This window comes from Musa acuminata, chromosome BXJ1-8, assembly GCF_036884655.1.
Source record: "Musa acuminata AAA Group cultivar baxijiao chromosome BXJ1-8, Cavendish_Baxijiao_AAA, whole genome shotgun sequence".
NCBI classification, from domain to species: domain Eukaryota; kingdom Viridiplantae; phylum Streptophyta; class Magnoliopsida; order Zingiberales; family Musaceae; genus Musa; species Musa acuminata.
In genome coordinates, this window is record NC_088334.1 from 2,067,105 (window position 1) to 2,083,554 (window position 16,450).

General features: G+C 43.8%; 5 protein-coding genes across 8 annotated transcripts; 1 reads left to right on the top strand and 4 right to left on the bottom strand.

The window, feature by feature from the left end:
* Positions 1 to 430: 430 nt before the first annotated feature.
* On the bottom strand, positions 431 to 3,128 carry LOC103994010 (actin-85C). Its single transcript, XM_065194618.1, has 6 exons — positions 3,030 to 3,128; positions 2,151 to 2,221; positions 1,646 to 2,039; positions 1,280 to 1,565; positions 952 to 1,144; positions 431 to 869 (listed from the first exon to the last, which is right to left on the bottom strand). The coding sequence occupies exons 2-6, from the start codon at positions 2,208 to 2,210 to the stop codon at positions 804 to 806; spliced, it is 999 nt and encodes a 332-aa protein (XP_065050690.1). The 5' UTR covers positions 2,211 to 2,221; positions 3,030 to 3,128; the 3' UTR covers positions 431 to 803.
* An 806-nt stretch (positions 3,129 to 3,934) lies between these two features.
* Positions 3,935 to 6,319, bottom strand: LOC135680589 (caffeoylshikimate esterase-like). Its single transcript, XM_065194620.1, has 9 exons — positions 6,148 to 6,319; positions 6,035 to 6,067; positions 5,861 to 5,954; positions 5,751 to 5,783; positions 5,523 to 5,669; positions 5,303 to 5,433; positions 5,053 to 5,190; positions 4,860 to 4,958; positions 3,935 to 4,380 (listed from the first exon to the last, which is right to left on the bottom strand). Exons 1-9 carry the CDS (start codon positions 6,148 to 6,150, stop codon positions 4,072 to 4,074), a joined length of 987 nt encoding a protein of 328 aa, XP_065050692.1. The 5' UTR covers positions 6,151 to 6,319; the 3' UTR covers positions 3,935 to 4,071.
* A 665-nt stretch (positions 6,320 to 6,984) lies between these two features.
* On the bottom strand, positions 6,985 to 10,270 carry LOC135585946 (large ribosomal subunit protein uL29-like). Of its 4 annotated transcripts, none has more exons than XM_065194623.1 (4): positions 10,130 to 10,270; positions 9,920 to 10,055; positions 9,677 to 9,833; positions 6,985 to 7,298 (listed from the first exon to the last, which is right to left on the bottom strand). In XM_065194623.1, the coding sequence occupies exons 1-4, from the start codon at positions 10,131 to 10,133 to the stop codon at positions 7,224 to 7,226; spliced, it is 372 nt and encodes a 123-aa protein (XP_065050695.1). In that variant the 5' UTR covers positions 10,134 to 10,270; the 3' UTR covers positions 6,985 to 7,223. The 4 variants fall into 4 exon arrangements, with proteins under 4 accessions (XP_065050695.1, XP_065050696.1, XP_065050694.1 ...); XM_065194624.1 differs by lacking the exon at positions 6,985 to 7,298 and adding an exon at positions 7,305 to 8,913; XM_065194622.1 differs by lacking the exon at positions 6,985 to 7,298 and adding an exon at positions 7,305 to 8,949.
* Positions 10,271 to 10,412: 142 nt separating this feature from the next.
* Positions 10,413 to 12,073, top strand: LOC135680588 (protein CANDIDATE G-PROTEIN COUPLED RECEPTOR 7-like). The gene has a single exon (XM_065194619.1). It carries the CDS (start codon positions 10,413 to 10,415, stop codon positions 11,952 to 11,954), a length of 1,542 nt encoding a protein of 513 aa, XP_065050691.1. The 3' UTR covers positions 11,955 to 12,073.
* Positions 12,074 to 12,445: 372 nt separating this feature from the next.
* On the bottom strand, positions 12,446 to 14,742 carry LOC103994006 (uncharacterized). The gene is made up of 2 exons (XM_009414258.3): positions 14,611 to 14,742; positions 12,446 to 12,921 (listed from the first exon to the last, which is right to left on the bottom strand). Exon 2 carries the CDS (start codon positions 12,908 to 12,910, stop codon positions 12,743 to 12,745), a length of 168 nt encoding a protein of 55 aa, XP_009412533.2. The 5' UTR covers positions 12,911 to 12,921; positions 14,611 to 14,742; the 3' UTR covers positions 12,446 to 12,742.
* Positions 14,743 to 16,450: the final 1,708 nt, after the last annotated feature.

The following is a 16,450-nucleotide window of genomic DNA, read 5'->3' on the forward strand; positions in this document are numbered from 1 at the left end:
GATCCAATCAAGATTTTGTAATATTAGAATAAAAATATAAAAATTAAATTACTAAATAATTTAATTTATAAATAAAAAATATTCTTGAAATCTTTTTTAAGTGCAAAAATTATTTCTCAAACTGTTCAGAAAATATTTTTGAAGTATCCATCTTATTCTGAACTAATGTCAACTCTACCATCAATCATCTCAATTAATCTCATTAAAAATGAACAAATATATTATTATCAATTTCAGTTTAAATAACCAAACAAAATTGAGTTAATCCATCAAACTCAGGTCATAACAAATCTAATAATTGTTGGTCCAACAGCCACTGTTTATGAGAAGTCAAGCTCCCAAGTGTACTTAAAAGAAAGGATTTAGTACTTCTGGAGCTGCAAACACAAAGAACATCACAATTTGTCAAACGAACCATAGATGGTTTCATGTTTCAAAAAGACAATCGAGCTGAACAAATACAGTAAATTACAAAGTTCTTTTCAACAACATTAGACTTAAAAAGAAACCAAACAATACCAGCAAACCTGATGGAAAAGCCACAGTCCACTATAACCAAACTAAAATAAGATAGGAAAAGGACCAAAATATGGAAAATGTTTGTGGCACCAACTGCACATGTTTATGGTGCCATGGCACAAAACATCATCTAACAAGAGGGCATTTATCAGCCCAATCTGAAAGCAGACATGCATCTCACTTGCATATCCCACAATCTTCAGCAAACCTGCTGTTACAATAAAGCCATAACTATAACATAAAGGTCTGCCTGTCAGAGCAGCTAAGTACCACATAAGCGAAGCTCAGAAGCATTTCCGGTGGACAATCGCAGGCCCAGACTCCTCGTACTCGCCCTTCGAGATCCACATCTGCACATTTGAGATGTGCCAAAGTCACGCATGACATGTAACAGCAAAAATGAAATGACACAGGATGAGGACTAGGATATACCTGTTGGAAAGTGCTAAGAGAGGCAAGGATGGACCCTCCAATCCAGACACTGTATTTACGTTCAGGTGGGGCAACCACCTTAATCTTCATGCTGCTTGGGGCAAGAGCAGTAATCTCCTTGCTCATACGATCCGCAATCCCAGGGAACATGGTTGACCCACCACTGAGCACAATGTTTCCATACAAATCTTTCCTAATATCGACATCACATTTCATAATCGAGTTATATGTAGTCTCATGAATTCCAGCAGCTTCCATGCCGATCATTGAAGGCTGGAAGAGGACTTCTGGACACCTAAATCTCTCAGCCCCAATAGTAATAACCTACCCGTCTGGAAGTTCATAGCTCTTCTCCACGGTTGAGCTTGTCTTGGCAGTCTCCAGCTCCTGTTCATAATCAAGAGCAATATATGCGAGCTTCTCCTTTATGTCCCTTACAATTTCCCGTTCTGCAGTCGTGGTAAATGAGTAACCTCTCTCAGTAAGGATCTTCATGAGAGCATCTGTGAGATCACGACCGGCAAGATCCAAACGAAGAATTGCATGAGGCAGAGCATATCCTTCATAAATTGGAACAGTATGGCTGACACCATCACCAGAGTCCAGCACAATACCTGTTAAGGAAAAGAAAAAAAAGCCCAATCAAACAAAAGACAATTTCATGTTCCCCACTTAACCAGTCACCGATACAAACCAGTGGTACGGCCACTAGCATAGAGGGACAGGACTGCCTGAATTGCGACATACATTGCAGGTGCGTTAAAAGATTCGAACATGATTTGAGTCATCTTCTCTCTATTTGCCTTGGGGTTAAGAGGAGCTTCAGTTAAAAGTATCGGGTGCTCCTCGGGAGCTACACGGAGTTCGTTATAGAAGGTATGATGCCAAATCTTTTCCATGTCATCCCAATTGCTGACAATTCCATGCTCGATTGGATACTTTAAAGTGAGAATACCCCTTTTGGACTGGGCCTCATCACCAACATAGGCATCTTTTTGGCCCATCCCAACCATAACACCTGTGTGGCGAGGTCTGCCTACGATACTAGGGAACACTGCTCTAGGTGCATCATCACCCGCAAATCCAGCCTGTTTGACAAAAACAAGAGAAGCACAAGTCATTTTGAAGGCAATGGACAGAATCAAAGCACAGAAATATACTTAAGCTTCGAAGACGAAAGAATTGCCAAATTGACTGACCTTGACCATTCCAGTTCCATTGTCACAAACAAGAGGTTGGATATCTTCAGCATCAGCCATTTTCTATAAATCTGAAGAAGGCACATTAAGATACAAGCAACCCTATCACTAGCGGCACATGCACTAACCCTGACTTTGATGCACGTACAAAGGGTGAACGACCCAAAGACCGAAAACTCACAATTTACAATATTTTTAGTTGCATGAGTTGTCTCTCCAATTAATTGGTAAAAGTAGAATACTTGTAAATAGCACTATCAAGAAATCAAACAATTAAAACATATTGTAGAGTTATCCGCTTCTTGGACATATAGAGAGACTTAGACGTTCATAGCCTGCCTTGCCTTTCTTTCCATAACAGTATTTAATACAGTAATTGCAAGTAATATATCAAGCAAGAAATGGAGGGCAAGACAACAGCAAAAACAAAGTAAATGAAAAAGCTGAAGCTTTTCTACTATAGAAGCAATAGAGTGCATTACCGCATGAAAAGATGGGAGAGAAAGGTCAGATCTAACATAGCTTAATGAAGAATCACAAAATAGAATATACGAGTACAGAAAGGTCATTATAAAGGCATATCTTTGCATACAGATAAGAACTATAATTGAAGGAATCCACAAGAAGGCATATCTGATTGCTCTAACGATGTTGCTAAAAAATGAAGCACAAAAAAAATGAAAGATGACATCTTTCATGGATGGAAAAAAGTAAGATCGCCTAGAAAACACCGAACGGGCTGGAAATCACCGGATCCAGAACACTAAACCCTAAATCTTCAAATTTCGTCAGCAAAAGACAAGAAGAAGAAACGGAAATGGCAAGCGACGATCGATCGACGAAGGAACAGATGAACAGGTTCGGTGAAACGGATCTAACCTGAAGGCGATTATTCGATTAAGGCGCGGCAAGGCAGGATATGGGAAATAGGGTCGAAGAGACGCCAAAGACCCAGGAAATGGCAAAGAGGGGAAAGTGGGTCGCTTTTACCAGGAAACATTCCTTTCCTTTTTCAAATTAATTAATTAATTAATTAATAACAAAAATACGTATAATACGTATTGGGCTGGGCTGGGCTGGGCTGGGCTTGACTTAGGTCATTATTGGAAACGTCCACTTTCCTTCTCTCTCTCTCTCTTTAACAAGTAAATAGTTCACCTTAATCTTTGGTGAGTGATATTATATATTATTTTAGGTTATTATTATATTCATATAATTTATTAGATGATAATTTGAATTTTTTAATATAAAAATAAAAAAAAATTATATAAAAAAATTATCGAGAGAGATTTTAAATATTTAACGATATAAGAATAAAGATGTGACCAACATCTTGATGTTACATGATCGATACGAGAGTCAACAACACATGACACTTCAAACCCATGTAGATAATCTTCAAATTGTGTAAATGATTATATCCAATTAACATAATTTGGATTTAGAAAATAATTATAGGTGTTGATATGACCATTATATTATTGTTTTCATAAGTAAAACATTAGTTAGAGGAAAGATTATTCCAAAGAATATTTTCTGTTGCATGAATATTTCTCATGTTTCGACCTTAACATTCGCCTCCTTGGAAATTGTATTCTATAGACATATAGATCCAAACATGAGAAGGTAGAGTGTATATAAGCTCATGGCTCATGCTTTTTTGCGTTTAGCTTTCAGCTGATGATTGAGGACGTCGATGGTCGTACGTCCGTCCTTTTCAGGGATGAATAGAAGAAAAGACCCAACAATGCGTGTTGCTGTTCCCAACTTCGATCATAACGCCATGAAGGAACAATTAGATTCTTGTGTTCGATGATGGTTCTGTGAAGTTGCTAAGCCCATAGGATACGATCGCAAACAGATCATGCACCCCTTATTTATCAGTCTAATGTACAGGTGATGCTTAGATTCCCACCGCAACTCACAACGATGCGATCGGGGACTGCTTGGCCTGCGCATGGAAGAGCTGCTGCTCCTCGTGCTTCGACTTCTGTTCCATCTCCGATCTCGAGCCCTCTGCGGCCGTCCTCCTGTCAAGCCAAGCGACGATGTCGGCGAAGACGAGGTCGATGTTGGCTGGGGGTTCGGCGGACGTGAGCGCATGCCACATCCCAGGGTAGAGCTTCAGCGTTTTGTCCTCGCTCGACGCTGTTTCGTAGAGCAGTCTACTGACGGATGGATCCGTCACAATGTCATCCCCGCCATGCACCACCAAGAACGGCAGTGAAACCTGCAGAAAGCAGCAGCGCACCTCCCTCATTAATCGCTGCATGCAGAAGATGCTACCTGGCCTGGAATGGTCTAACTGATGTATCCGATGCATGTGTGAGGGAAAGGAGATCAAACTTCCAAAACCAAAAGAAATGATACAGAGATCATTGAGTTATCTAATCCCTTTATAAATATCATATCACAAAAATCTGAAAGAACTCTAAACAATCCTGAGAGAAACTCACAAACCCTAATTTTTAAGGTTTCTTTCATTTACAAGGACTTTTTCTTGATGTCAGTACTGTAGCCAGCTATTCTATTCCGCCTTATGAACGCGTTTAGTTGCTATTTAGCTTGACCTTCATCAAGTGATCGATCGCTATAGTCGACCACAGCTGGAGCAAAATAGTGGATGAAGAAAACGAAACAGAGAAGTACATATCAAGAGACAGCCATAAATTGAAGACAGAGATGTTGACGGAAAGAAAGATTAATTACCTGGTTTAGGTTCTTCTCGATGTCCAAGCTAACCATGAGGACCTCCTGAGCGGTCTTGAGTCGTGGCCTTCCCTTGTAGCAGTATGGATTAGATCGAATCTAATGCAAACAAAGACAGAAAATAACCGAGTCTTAGACCGGAATGACGTGCGTACACGATCCAAGTCGGGTGCATGCATGCATCCTTTACTACCTCCTCTCTCTTTTCAGGAACTTTGAAGCCGATATCTATAATGTCTTTGGTAGGAACTATTCTCCATGTTGGTATGACGTTACACAGCTTCGTCAGAGTGCTGATGACGACAGGATGTGGCTTCATCTCATCAGCAATCTAAAGTAAAAGAGAGAGAGAGAGAGATTGTATTAAGAAAGGGCTGCAATCACAGTATGATTGACGGGCATTATGGATCGGAAGAGATGGAGGAAGAAGACAAAGAGTTAACCTTGCACATGGGAGCAACCAAAACAGCACCGTTCCAATAGGGTGGTTCCCTTCTGTGGAGGAGGAGGACCACGGCGCCTCCCATCGACTCTCCCAGGAGATACCTTGCTTTCTTCTTGTTCTCGCGTCGCTCTAACAAGTATGATCAAGATGGGCAGAAGAAGTAGGAGGAAACTTGAAGCGAATCGATGGTAGCTTTAGCTTATGGAGTTCATACGTACCGCAAACGCTGGTGAAGTGTTCGGAGCAGTCCTCGACCAGATTCTTAAAGCTCGGGATGTAGCCCTGCAACCCAGAGGACTTGCCATGGCCTTCGTAGTCTATCCCGTGAACTGCATAACCTGCCTTCGCTAGCCGAGTTCCAGTGTCTGAATCCAATACATAAGCCGTCAACGATCTTTGATCCAAAAAGAACTTTGAATCAAAAGGCATGCAGCTAATACTGTTACCTCTCATGGACATGCTGCACTCCATGGCATAGCCTGGAAGAGGAAAGGTAGGAAAGCATGTGAAGAGGAGAAGAACGCAGAGGTTATAAGGCCATGGTTGGCGTACGTACCATGGCACAGGAAGACTAAGGCTTTGGGTTCTTTCTTCTCCGGCAGCCATCTGCAGGTGAAAAGCTTCAGTCCACGAGAGTTGTTGATGAACTCCTGGAATCATACGAACGCATGAGCAAAACCAAAGGTAAAATCAAAGAAGAAAGAGAGAACTCTGATCACCAATTGCTAACCTCTTCGTACATGATACCGTCGACACCTGGATCCTGTGACCCACCACAAAAAGATCACATACTAACCAAAGAAAACAACGTACAAAAGACGGTGGGAGAGAAGAAGAACGTACCATGGCAGGGAAAGGAGGTGCTCCGATTGGTAAAGACGACAGAGAGGATAGGGGAAACCCTTGAGGGAATTATTCTAGTCCCTTAACTACGCTGTGTGTAAACTATGAATGAGCTGGGGGCGATGAGGCCTTTATCTGCATCACTTAGCATTCCTTGGCTATCAAGTAGCGTACTTTGACATCGGGATGCCAGCACGGGGATCAAGGAGATGATCGATCCATGGAGAAGCAGTCAAAGTTTCCGTGGGTCAAGGCGTTGGCAGACTTGTCCATCGCCATCGGTTCAAGAATGGGTGGCGGAGATAGAATTGACACGGGGAACGAAGACGTGTCCGAATGGAACGGGAAATGATAGAGGCAAGTTGTTGGTTGACAACTCTTTCCGACGTGTAGACGTCACGTCACGCATTCGAGTCGGGGATTTCCACTTCACGTCGTAGCATCAACGAACCATATGGCAAATCCAAGTGTCGATCTGCTCTACTCAGTTTGCCGCCTACTTGGAATGGCTTAATATCCCAACGCTCATGATCTGCTCTATTCAGCTAATGTGTCTTTCAACCCAGGTCAATGTAGTTGTGGTTGAAGATGGATCGAGTTGGCATTCGAACTCGGAGGTTATCTGTTCTTGTCGTACCCAATAGATGGAACGAGTTGGCATTTCAAGTAATTAAAGTTCATGTCGACCGTCAGTTTTGTATTGGTTGCAAAGTCTACGGCCAACTATTTCACGATATACGACTTGGTTGGTCCAAAGACGGTAGCTTAATCGCAACGTATCTCATCCATTTGGTGACGCTGACTTCTTGGCTTGAACTCTAAGATGGCACCAAAGAATAACCACAGCATCCTCATGATCTTGAGGATGAAGCAAACCATTCATTCTTTACTCGAAAGTCAACAACTCAACTTGCAGGAAGCAGAGCTGTAATAACATCAATAAATGATGTTCCACCATAATAAAAAATTTTACGATTCAAGACCTAAATCACTCCTACAAACTACTCCCATTGAATTAAAAGAAAGCATCACAGACGACAATTAAGAACTTGGACTAGACCAGACCTTAATTCGATCTAGGCTTTGATTGCATACCTCCTCATCGGGAAGCATATCTCCTTTTTCTTCTGATGTTCTGTCTTCAAGGCATCCTGTGATCGGAACAAACAAAATTTTCAGTCGATGTATGCCATTAGTGCTTGAATAAAAATCATTACGCTGCCAAATGAAGAAGGAAAGACTGGATTTGTGTCGGTTGTCAAATTACGATTGGAGAAACCGTCTTTCCGCGGTAACCATAATAGCATCTGAATCAGCTTAACATGAAGATAACCACATGGTATATACGCTTCATCTAAACTACGATGCGAGATAACAATAATATCAGTCTGATAACAAGGTCAAACCCTAGCATGATACATGTGAGGCGTAGTCCAATTGTGGCTCTACGCCGTGACAAGTCCTTTGATTCCATCCGCGGATAGCTCTTTCCTACTCGAGCCCCCTTATCATACCAAAATACTAGGTCGACTTTGATACCAAACGTCATGACTCGGGCATGATGGGCTAACTGGTCTATTAACTTCGTTTGGCCCAAACCACTAGTCAAAATGTTTAAACTGAAGTTGATAGCAGTACATTCATTATACCCTTATAAGTCAACCTTAGTCTTGTCCACCTCCGTTGTAGTACTAATCGAGGTGTTACAACATTTACAATGATGTTGGAACTTCACATTTTGTTGACATGGAACTAGTTTGCTCTACAACTATTATTAAACAGTTGCAGATCAATTGTTAAACAAAAATTTACTCACCAATAGGAACGACACTGAGAAGAATAAACCAAGTGTGTTTCCATATAACATCATACATTTATATTCTTTAATATAAATACCAGTGAATACATTTATATTCTTTAATATATAACATCATATAACATCATACATTTATATTCTTTACTATTTTTACAAGTGAAAGACCCATGTCCCTCACCTACTCAAGTCACACCATATCTTTAAGTTAGGTAGCACCATAATGAAGATCATAAATGTTAAACATGGCATCCTCTCTTACACTAGTAGGCCACGGTTGCCTTCTCTTTTCATCATCTAACCCTTCTCCTCATCATAAATGACACTAATCGCAACCTTTACTATATTTAAGTACTGAAGAGTCTAATACACTCCTAGATATCCATTTGTGCCCACAAGACATAGTATACATTCCATGTCACCAATAACCAACCACCAGGAATATAACATGTGAAAAGTTACATGTTTGCACCAATCTACACTAAGTTTGTCGTTTAATGACGTGAGGGCACACGAATTCCCCACTTTACCAATCACCACAATACTCTGCCAACTAACACATGACCGAAATTGACTTGCCCATTTGTCAGCACTGCCAGCATGGCTCAATGCAGAGCCCATGTTAACCCGTGCCAGCCTATGCAGATCAGCATGACACTTTATGCACAACCATGTAGTCAAAGGTTCAAGCTACACAAACATATAAACTAATTGATGAGGATGGAAAACTAGATAAAGGAATCAAGTGATCACCAGAAAACCTTGTTTGGCAGTTACACTTTGATTAAATAAATGTTTTGGTAGGAATGACCAATAGCAAAAAAGAGTAGAACATATAGAGGCACCGTTATAGGAAAATATCATTGATGTCCTGGACAGCTCGACATGATTCTGGCCTATGTGCATAGGGATAGCCAAGGTGCCTCTGAGGTGGAAACGTCGAGCTCTGCCACCTGTACAAAGATCGAGGTTGAAAGAAGTTTCTCAACCTGATCCCTCCGATGCCCAAGTTAGCAACTCCAAGTAAGTGAGTGTGATAATATGAGTGGTAAAAAGTGATCCCTCCTGATAACTATGTTAAAAGCGAGCTTTTATACCTAATAACGAATGTATAAAATATTCTATAAAATATTTCATAGGAAGATAACCCTTGACCGTTTACCTAAATTTGTCTTTTTGTCATAAGAAACAACAACTATTGCTTTAAACTCACGGCTACAACTCAGGGCGGTGGTAGCCTACAACGGTGGGTAGACAAAGGGAAGACAAGTCTTGTCCTCGAGGCTGACTAGGCTACCACATCAATATCCACATGTTGAATGATCATTGGTTCAAATACTTTCCCTATCAGGCACCATAACACGAAATGAAAGAAGTTGATATTTGCATATGTTGCTGTTCCAGCAAGCCAATGCTTGATACAAGATCTTGAGAAAATTGCTAACATCTAAACTTGTGCTACGTGATTGACACCAAAGGATCAGATGCCTCAGTAGCAATTCGAATAAATCGTGATGACCTCCTTATCTGAAAGGTTATTGCTCTTTTCTAAGATACAAAGTAGCACCAACGAGTATATGATCACTCTTCTACTCTGCCCACATTCATATCACTCACCTTTTTCACACCATATAAACTACACGGCGCGGCGCTGTAAAGACGATCAAAGGCTAAGCCATCATCCCGAAGATATAAGGTAGCTACTGCGAGCATTACCTGATACTTGGAAAGGCGGCAGCGGATCGCACGAGTCCTTTTAGGCCTGAGGTCGAGCGGGATGCGCTTCTTCTTCTTGTATGCCTCCCTCAGCGCTGCCTTCTGCTTCTGCGAGGTGACCGTCAGCACCCGCGGAATCGACAGCCTCACCACCTTGCTGCGAAACGAAAGATGAGACCAGAGAGCACAACGAGAGATCCACGGACGCGGTCGATTAAGGGATAAGGAGATGCATCGACTTACATCTTGGAGAGCTTGTTGGGAGCACCGCCGGTGACCTTGGCGACGCGGACGAGGCTGAGCTCGTTCTTGAGGTCCTTGAGCCGGTTATGCAGCTCCGCCTTGGTCTTCCCCCGGAGCTCGTGGACCTTAATCTTCGCTGCAACAGGGTATCGGCGTTCAGATCCAAGCAGTGCAACCAAGAAAAGGAATTCACAGAGATCTTTTTCTTACCCATTGGATCGGGATGTCTTCTTCTCCGCGGCTCTTCGCCGGATCGACCGAGCCCCTAAACCCATACTGCGGAGCAAGCCCGTTCGAGACCCTAGCCGCGAGATCCCCGCCGTCGATTGTGTTTATTGGGCCTAAATTGGGCATTACATAGGCTTACATTCTTCGACTCGGTCTACGAAAGGAGATACGATTCTTGATCAGATGGCGTATTGGCCATTGTGATGACGTATACTTCTCAAACGTAGGCTGCTTAAATTTGAACCTTACACACGAAGCTATTGTGATGGCGCATTATTGGCTGATTGGGTTGTTGGAATGCATTCCAGTGAGAATTCCTGTACTCAAATCGTCACCCATCTTGAAGTTAATCAAACGGACAGGCGACAGCCGGCCCTCCGACTCTCCGTCCTCTGTTTCGATAATACCCCGCCGACGTCGCCCCAAGGATTCAGGTTCGGTCGCCATGGCGGGATCTCTGCGGCCTCATATTCTCCTGCTCCTCTTCCTCATCGTCCTCGCTTCGATCTCTTCGTGTATGGCGGAGATTAAGAACCTAAAGATCTCCTCCGACTTCCGGGCGATCATCCTGTTCGAGAAGTTCGGCTTTACCCGGCGTGGCGAGGTGGCCGTTGCTGTTTCCGACGTCTCCATCTCCTCCACCCTCGGCGCCCCCGACCACTCCCTCCTTGGCTTCTTCCTCCCCTCCGACGAGGGCCTCATCCAGGCGGCTTACGATTCCCGGCATGGCCGCAGCTCCTACTCTGACACTAAGCCTAGCCCCAATCCTGGATGCGTCCTCCATAGCTCCTACGTCCGCCTCCTCTTCACCTTCGATGTACTCTCCCCGGCGCCCTCAGCCACATTAAACCGCTCCTTCCCCATCCCCTACCCGGACGAGTACAGCCTCTTCTTCGCCAACTGCGCCCCAGAGACCGCGGTCACCATGTCCGTCCGCACCGAGATGTACAACACCCGTCCCGATGGTTCCCGTGACTACCTCTCCGTCGGCCAGTCCCCCGTTCCCTCCCTGTACACCTTCTTCGCCGCCGCCTATGCCGCCTTCTTCGTCGTGTGGATCCACCTCGCCCTTTTCAAGAACCGCCTCGCCGCCCACCGGCTCCACCACCTCATGGCCGGTCTCCTCTTCACCAAGGCTCTCAACCTCATCTTTGCCGCCGAGGACCAGCACTACATCCGCCAGACCGGCACCCCCCACGGGTGGGACGTCCTCTTCTACCTCTTCCAATTCCTGAAAGGCGTCCTCTTGTTCACCGTCATCGTCCTCATCGGCACCGGATGGTCCTTCCTCAAGCGCTTCCTCCAGGAGCGAGAGAAGAAGGTGCTCATGATCGTGATCCCGCTCCAGGTCGTCGCCAACATCGCGTCGGTCGTGATAGGCGAGACCGGACCCTTCATCCGGGACTGGGTATCCTGGAATCGGGTCCTCCTCCTCATCGATGTCATCTGCTGCTGTGCCATCCTGTTCCCCATCATCTGGTCAATCAGATCGCTGCGCGAGGCTTCAAAGACGGACGGGAAGGCCGCGAGATACGTTGCCAAGCTCACTCTTTTCCGGCAGTTCTACACTGTGGTGATCGGGTATCTGTACTTCACGAGGGTTGTGGTGTACGCGCTGACGACGATCCCGTCTTACAAGTATCGGTGGGTCAGCGTGGCAGCCGAAGAGACAGCGAGTCTCGCCTTCTACATCTTCATGTTTTACAGGTTTAGGCCGGTGGAGAAGAACCACTACTTTGCGCTCGATGACGAAGAGGAAGAGGCCGCGGAGATGGTGCTGCTTCGCGACGAAGAATTCGAACTTTGAATGACAGTGAATTCCCAGTATGCCTGTATGGGAATGCTGTAATATGGATAAAAAACTTTAGTTATAATTTTGGACGTTTCATCTTTATCTCCTTTTATTTAAGCATCTGAGTTATCTTATATTTGTCTTCTATTTATATGGCTACGAAGCATCCATTTGTCTACTATTTATATGGCTACGAAGCATCTGCAACTTATGGATCACAAGATTAATAATTATTCACCTGGTTAATTGCATTTCTCTTATCAAGGCTTCAGGAATGTAAAAATCTAGAATAAGCTCTCTTATTTCTAAATTATATTTAAAATTTCGATTCCTACATCTTTAAAAGTTATATTAGGATCTCTATACTTACGAAGTGAAATAATGAAGTAAAAATCTCAATATAATTTTATTGGAACAACAAGGTTAAATATTTTATTTTCGTAAGTATAAGAATCTCAATATAATTTTTGAAAATATATACACAAATCAATACTAACAACTAAACGGACGATAAGTATTTTCGTAAGTATAAGAATCTCAATATAATTTTTAAAAATATATACACAAATCAATACTAACAACTAAACGGACGATAAGAAGGCAGTTTGCAGTTGCATCATCAAAATGTGTTTTACCTGAGCTAAGCCCAAAAACAGCAAATTAATCCCCACAAAATTGCCATAAATGACTAAAACAGAGGAGAGATTGAACCGAATAAGCTGCTGCATGAAGGTTTAAAGGAAGAGTAAAGTGTCGTTCTGCCAAAATGGGGCCAATCAAGAGATAAAGAGTTGTAAGCATGATTAATCTTCATCTTTCTTAGGCTTCCTGTAGGATTCTTCAATGTGTTTGGCAACGAAAACGTATGTATCGAAGAGCTTCTTTACGTCTGGGACGTTGTAATTCTGCGCAATGTAAATACCACAACCAGTTCCCAGTAGAAAAGAGAAACTTCTCCTTATTATCCCCATTTTTAATCACACTGTAATTTAGATATCAAAAACATATATCAACCTCCGAAGAAAAGGATAAAGGATAAAGTAACGCTCTGATAATACTTAAGAAAGCAAACAAGAATTGGGAAACACAAGGATACAAGATAGATATCAAAGAATGACTACAAGACATAGTGTTGTTCTTAATATTGTCAACAAGGCATTAATATCAAAAATGAATTGGAGGCTGCGGAGGAGAGCACTCCAAATGAATGAATCCTTCCCTATTGACTTCCATATAATATGATCAACTTGCTTAAGAATCAAAGTAAGTTAATTGGACCATCTAAACATGAAAAAGACTGATACATCTACTGGTTATCCAGAAAAAAAAAAAAAAAACTTGAAATGAACTTAGAAATGCAATTACGAATTCATCTCATGCAGCTTCATCATTTTAGCTGGTACTTGTGCTTTAAAACCCTACTATAACAATGATGGTAAACCCCAAAGATGTACTGAAACCTAAATTCAACCAATATTATCATTTATTTTGACGATGCTTTGAATTTGCACACAACAGCTACAGATTTCTACAGTTCTATACCTCTCGTCCTAATAACTTCAGGAGAAGCTAATAAAATACGAGCGTGTTTTAGGATTGTCCTCTTCCATCATCACAATATACCGAGAGTGTTTTTGTTCCTTATCTTTGGTTGCCTCACTGAAACAACTAAACGATGGGGCTTTATCTTGGAGTGGTTGAGTTGAAGAGGGCTAATTACATATTATCCTTTATAATTAGTTATCTTTAGCATCTCAATTCCTATATTTTTAAAAATTATATTAGAATCTTTATACTTACGAAAACAAAACATTGAGATCCCTATACAGGATTAAAAAGATATTTTTACATAATTAAAAATCAAGAGAGAGTAGTTTTATTAGAACAACAGAGTTAAATATTTCACTTTCGTATGTATAGAGATTTCAATATAACTTTTGAAAGTATAGGAACCAGGATGCTATAGATAGCTAATTACATGGGTAATATATAATTAGCCCTTCAAACCATAACAATTAGCTTATAGTTTCAGTACGTTAAAGCTCTGGCTTGCAGTCTACCAATTCCATTCCAACTTATAGATCAATTGAACTAGCTAGAAATAGGATTGAATCTGCCATTTCAACCTTATATTAGCCAGATTTTACACCCGCTTACGGATTTGATGGAAGGGAAGAAGAAGAACAGAATAAAAAGAGAAAGAAGAGAAAAGCAACAACATAAAGAAGAGAGAGAGGTCAGTCCTAGGGTGCCCTAACTAAAGAAAGAGAGGGGAAAGAGTTTGTCTCGAACATTCAAACACTGGAGTTAGTATTGCCGGGTTCAATTCATCAAACATCTTGAGTGTCAGAACTCGAACCCATGCAATGATCATCTCGTCAAAAGCCACAAAGTGCTACGTTCCTTGATTCAAAGGTTTCTAGAAAGAAGCCTAAATTTGAAACCCTCGAAAGACCACTGACCATCAACAGCATCAACGCCACAATAAAAGATCAATGCATCAAGAACATCGATATGCTATCAATTCTCCAGTTTCCCATATTTTCCTAAATCGGATGAAATGACCCCTATTTTCCCTCGGAGAAAAGAAACAAAAGGAAGGAAGCAAAGAAAGAAAGAAAGCAAGAAACAGAAACTAGGAATTTGATTTACAAAACAAGACAAATCTCACCGGATCGTGCAGACAAAGAAGGCGACGAGACAAAAGCAGAGGAACGCCGGTGATGGCCGCCGCCACTGCCTCTCCTCCTCCACTGCTTCGCGACGACGAACCGGCCTGCGAACTTGACCTCGACGACGGGCCGGATTCTCGAAAGGAACGTTACTGGCTCCGCCCCTTTAACGGATCTGATCTGGATCAAACCAAAACCATTAGGGATCCGGCCCATCGCTTCAGCAAACCCGATCCGTTTCACCCCACCGGCAATTGTCATGACGCTTGCTCTGATCGTCAACTCTGGTGTACGTCAGTTCCATCCCTTCTTTCATACCAAAAATATATTTACCATATTATAAATATAACTAAAAATATTTATTTACTTAAAATATTATATTTAGTAATATGGTAGTAAAGGGCAATTTGTTTGAAATCGGCGGAAACAGAGCGACGCAGCTTCGATGACGTATGCTTTACTGGATCCGGAGGGGGAGCAATTAATAACCGGCACAGACGACAAGGTGGTGCGACCATCCGCATGACGCCGTCGTCGTCCGTTTCCGCCGCGCGACCGGACGTAGTTCACTTGGCAACGTCCTTTACCACGTGTGGGTCCCACACCACCGACCAAGCCCGGACGCCCATCAGCCTGGGCCCCACCCGTCCTCACGCCGTTTATTCCTTCCTTCTACCCACAAACCAACCCCACGACTCGTCCCGGATCCCGACCCGCTTGCTTTAAGAGATGCGCGAACTCTCGAATTCAACGGTAATGATTCGTCTGTTGCCTCGATGGTTTACCAGCCGCGGCGGAACTCGTGCTCTCATTTTCGTCCATCCCGAGAATGGGGTTGGTAGAAGAGTGGGGGAAACGGCAGGAGAGAGGCGCCCGCGCAGCGACTTCAGTCTATCATCAAGTCGCAACAGGCGTCCACGTATGCATGCTGTCGTGGGAAACAACTTTGAGCCGTGGCCTCCGGGCCGACGCGGCTCGGTTCGGGTTCGGACGACGGGGATCTCCATGAGGCATTCCTCGAGTCCGCTGGGTTGGTCGGTGCGGTGGTCCGATCGGAACGGTATAGCTGTCTCCTCCGGGCAGGAACTCCTCGCCTGCGCGTCCGGCGGGGACCTTCGGCTTCGCACCTGCACAAAGGTCGGGCCGGGGTGCTCGGCCCAACCCTTCCGACGATCAAGTCAAATAATAGTGGAGGGGGTTTCAGATGAAGAAGTGTTTTTGTGTGCTTTCCCTCTCTCTGATAAACGAGAGGATATATATAGGGAAGCTTACTGCTTGCCCGCTTGCAGGAGGCAAGCTGGTAGTGTCTAACGCTTGGGTTGGCGTGGCGTGAAGAACGAAGCTTGAGCAGGGTGTTTAATGTGCCTCGATCGACGTTCCGATATGCATTGACCAGGTGCTATTGCGTCGATCGAGGCGTGAGGCGTCATCTGACGTCAGCCAAGTCTTATCATAATTACTATCCTCATCATATCCCCCCCCCCCCCCCCCCCCGAAAAGAAGCTATGCGTCGGTCGTTGTAACGGGAGTCCGAGGCATGGCTTCAGCTTTCAAGTGGGCTGGCCGCGCAGGCGCGGTCTCGGGGAGCATGGAGCCGAGGAGCACGACGCAGACGGGCTGGCCGCGCAAGCGTGTCTCGGGTCATGGAGCCGAGGAGCACGACGTAGGCGGGTTGGCCGCGCAGGCGTGTCTCGGGGAGCACGGAGTCGAGGAGCACGACGCAGGCGGGCAGGCCGCGTAGGCATGTTTCGGCAAGGATGGAGCCGAGGAGCATGACGAAGGCGGGCTGGCCGCCCAGGCTTGTCTCGGGGAGCATGGAGCCGAGGAGCACGATGCACG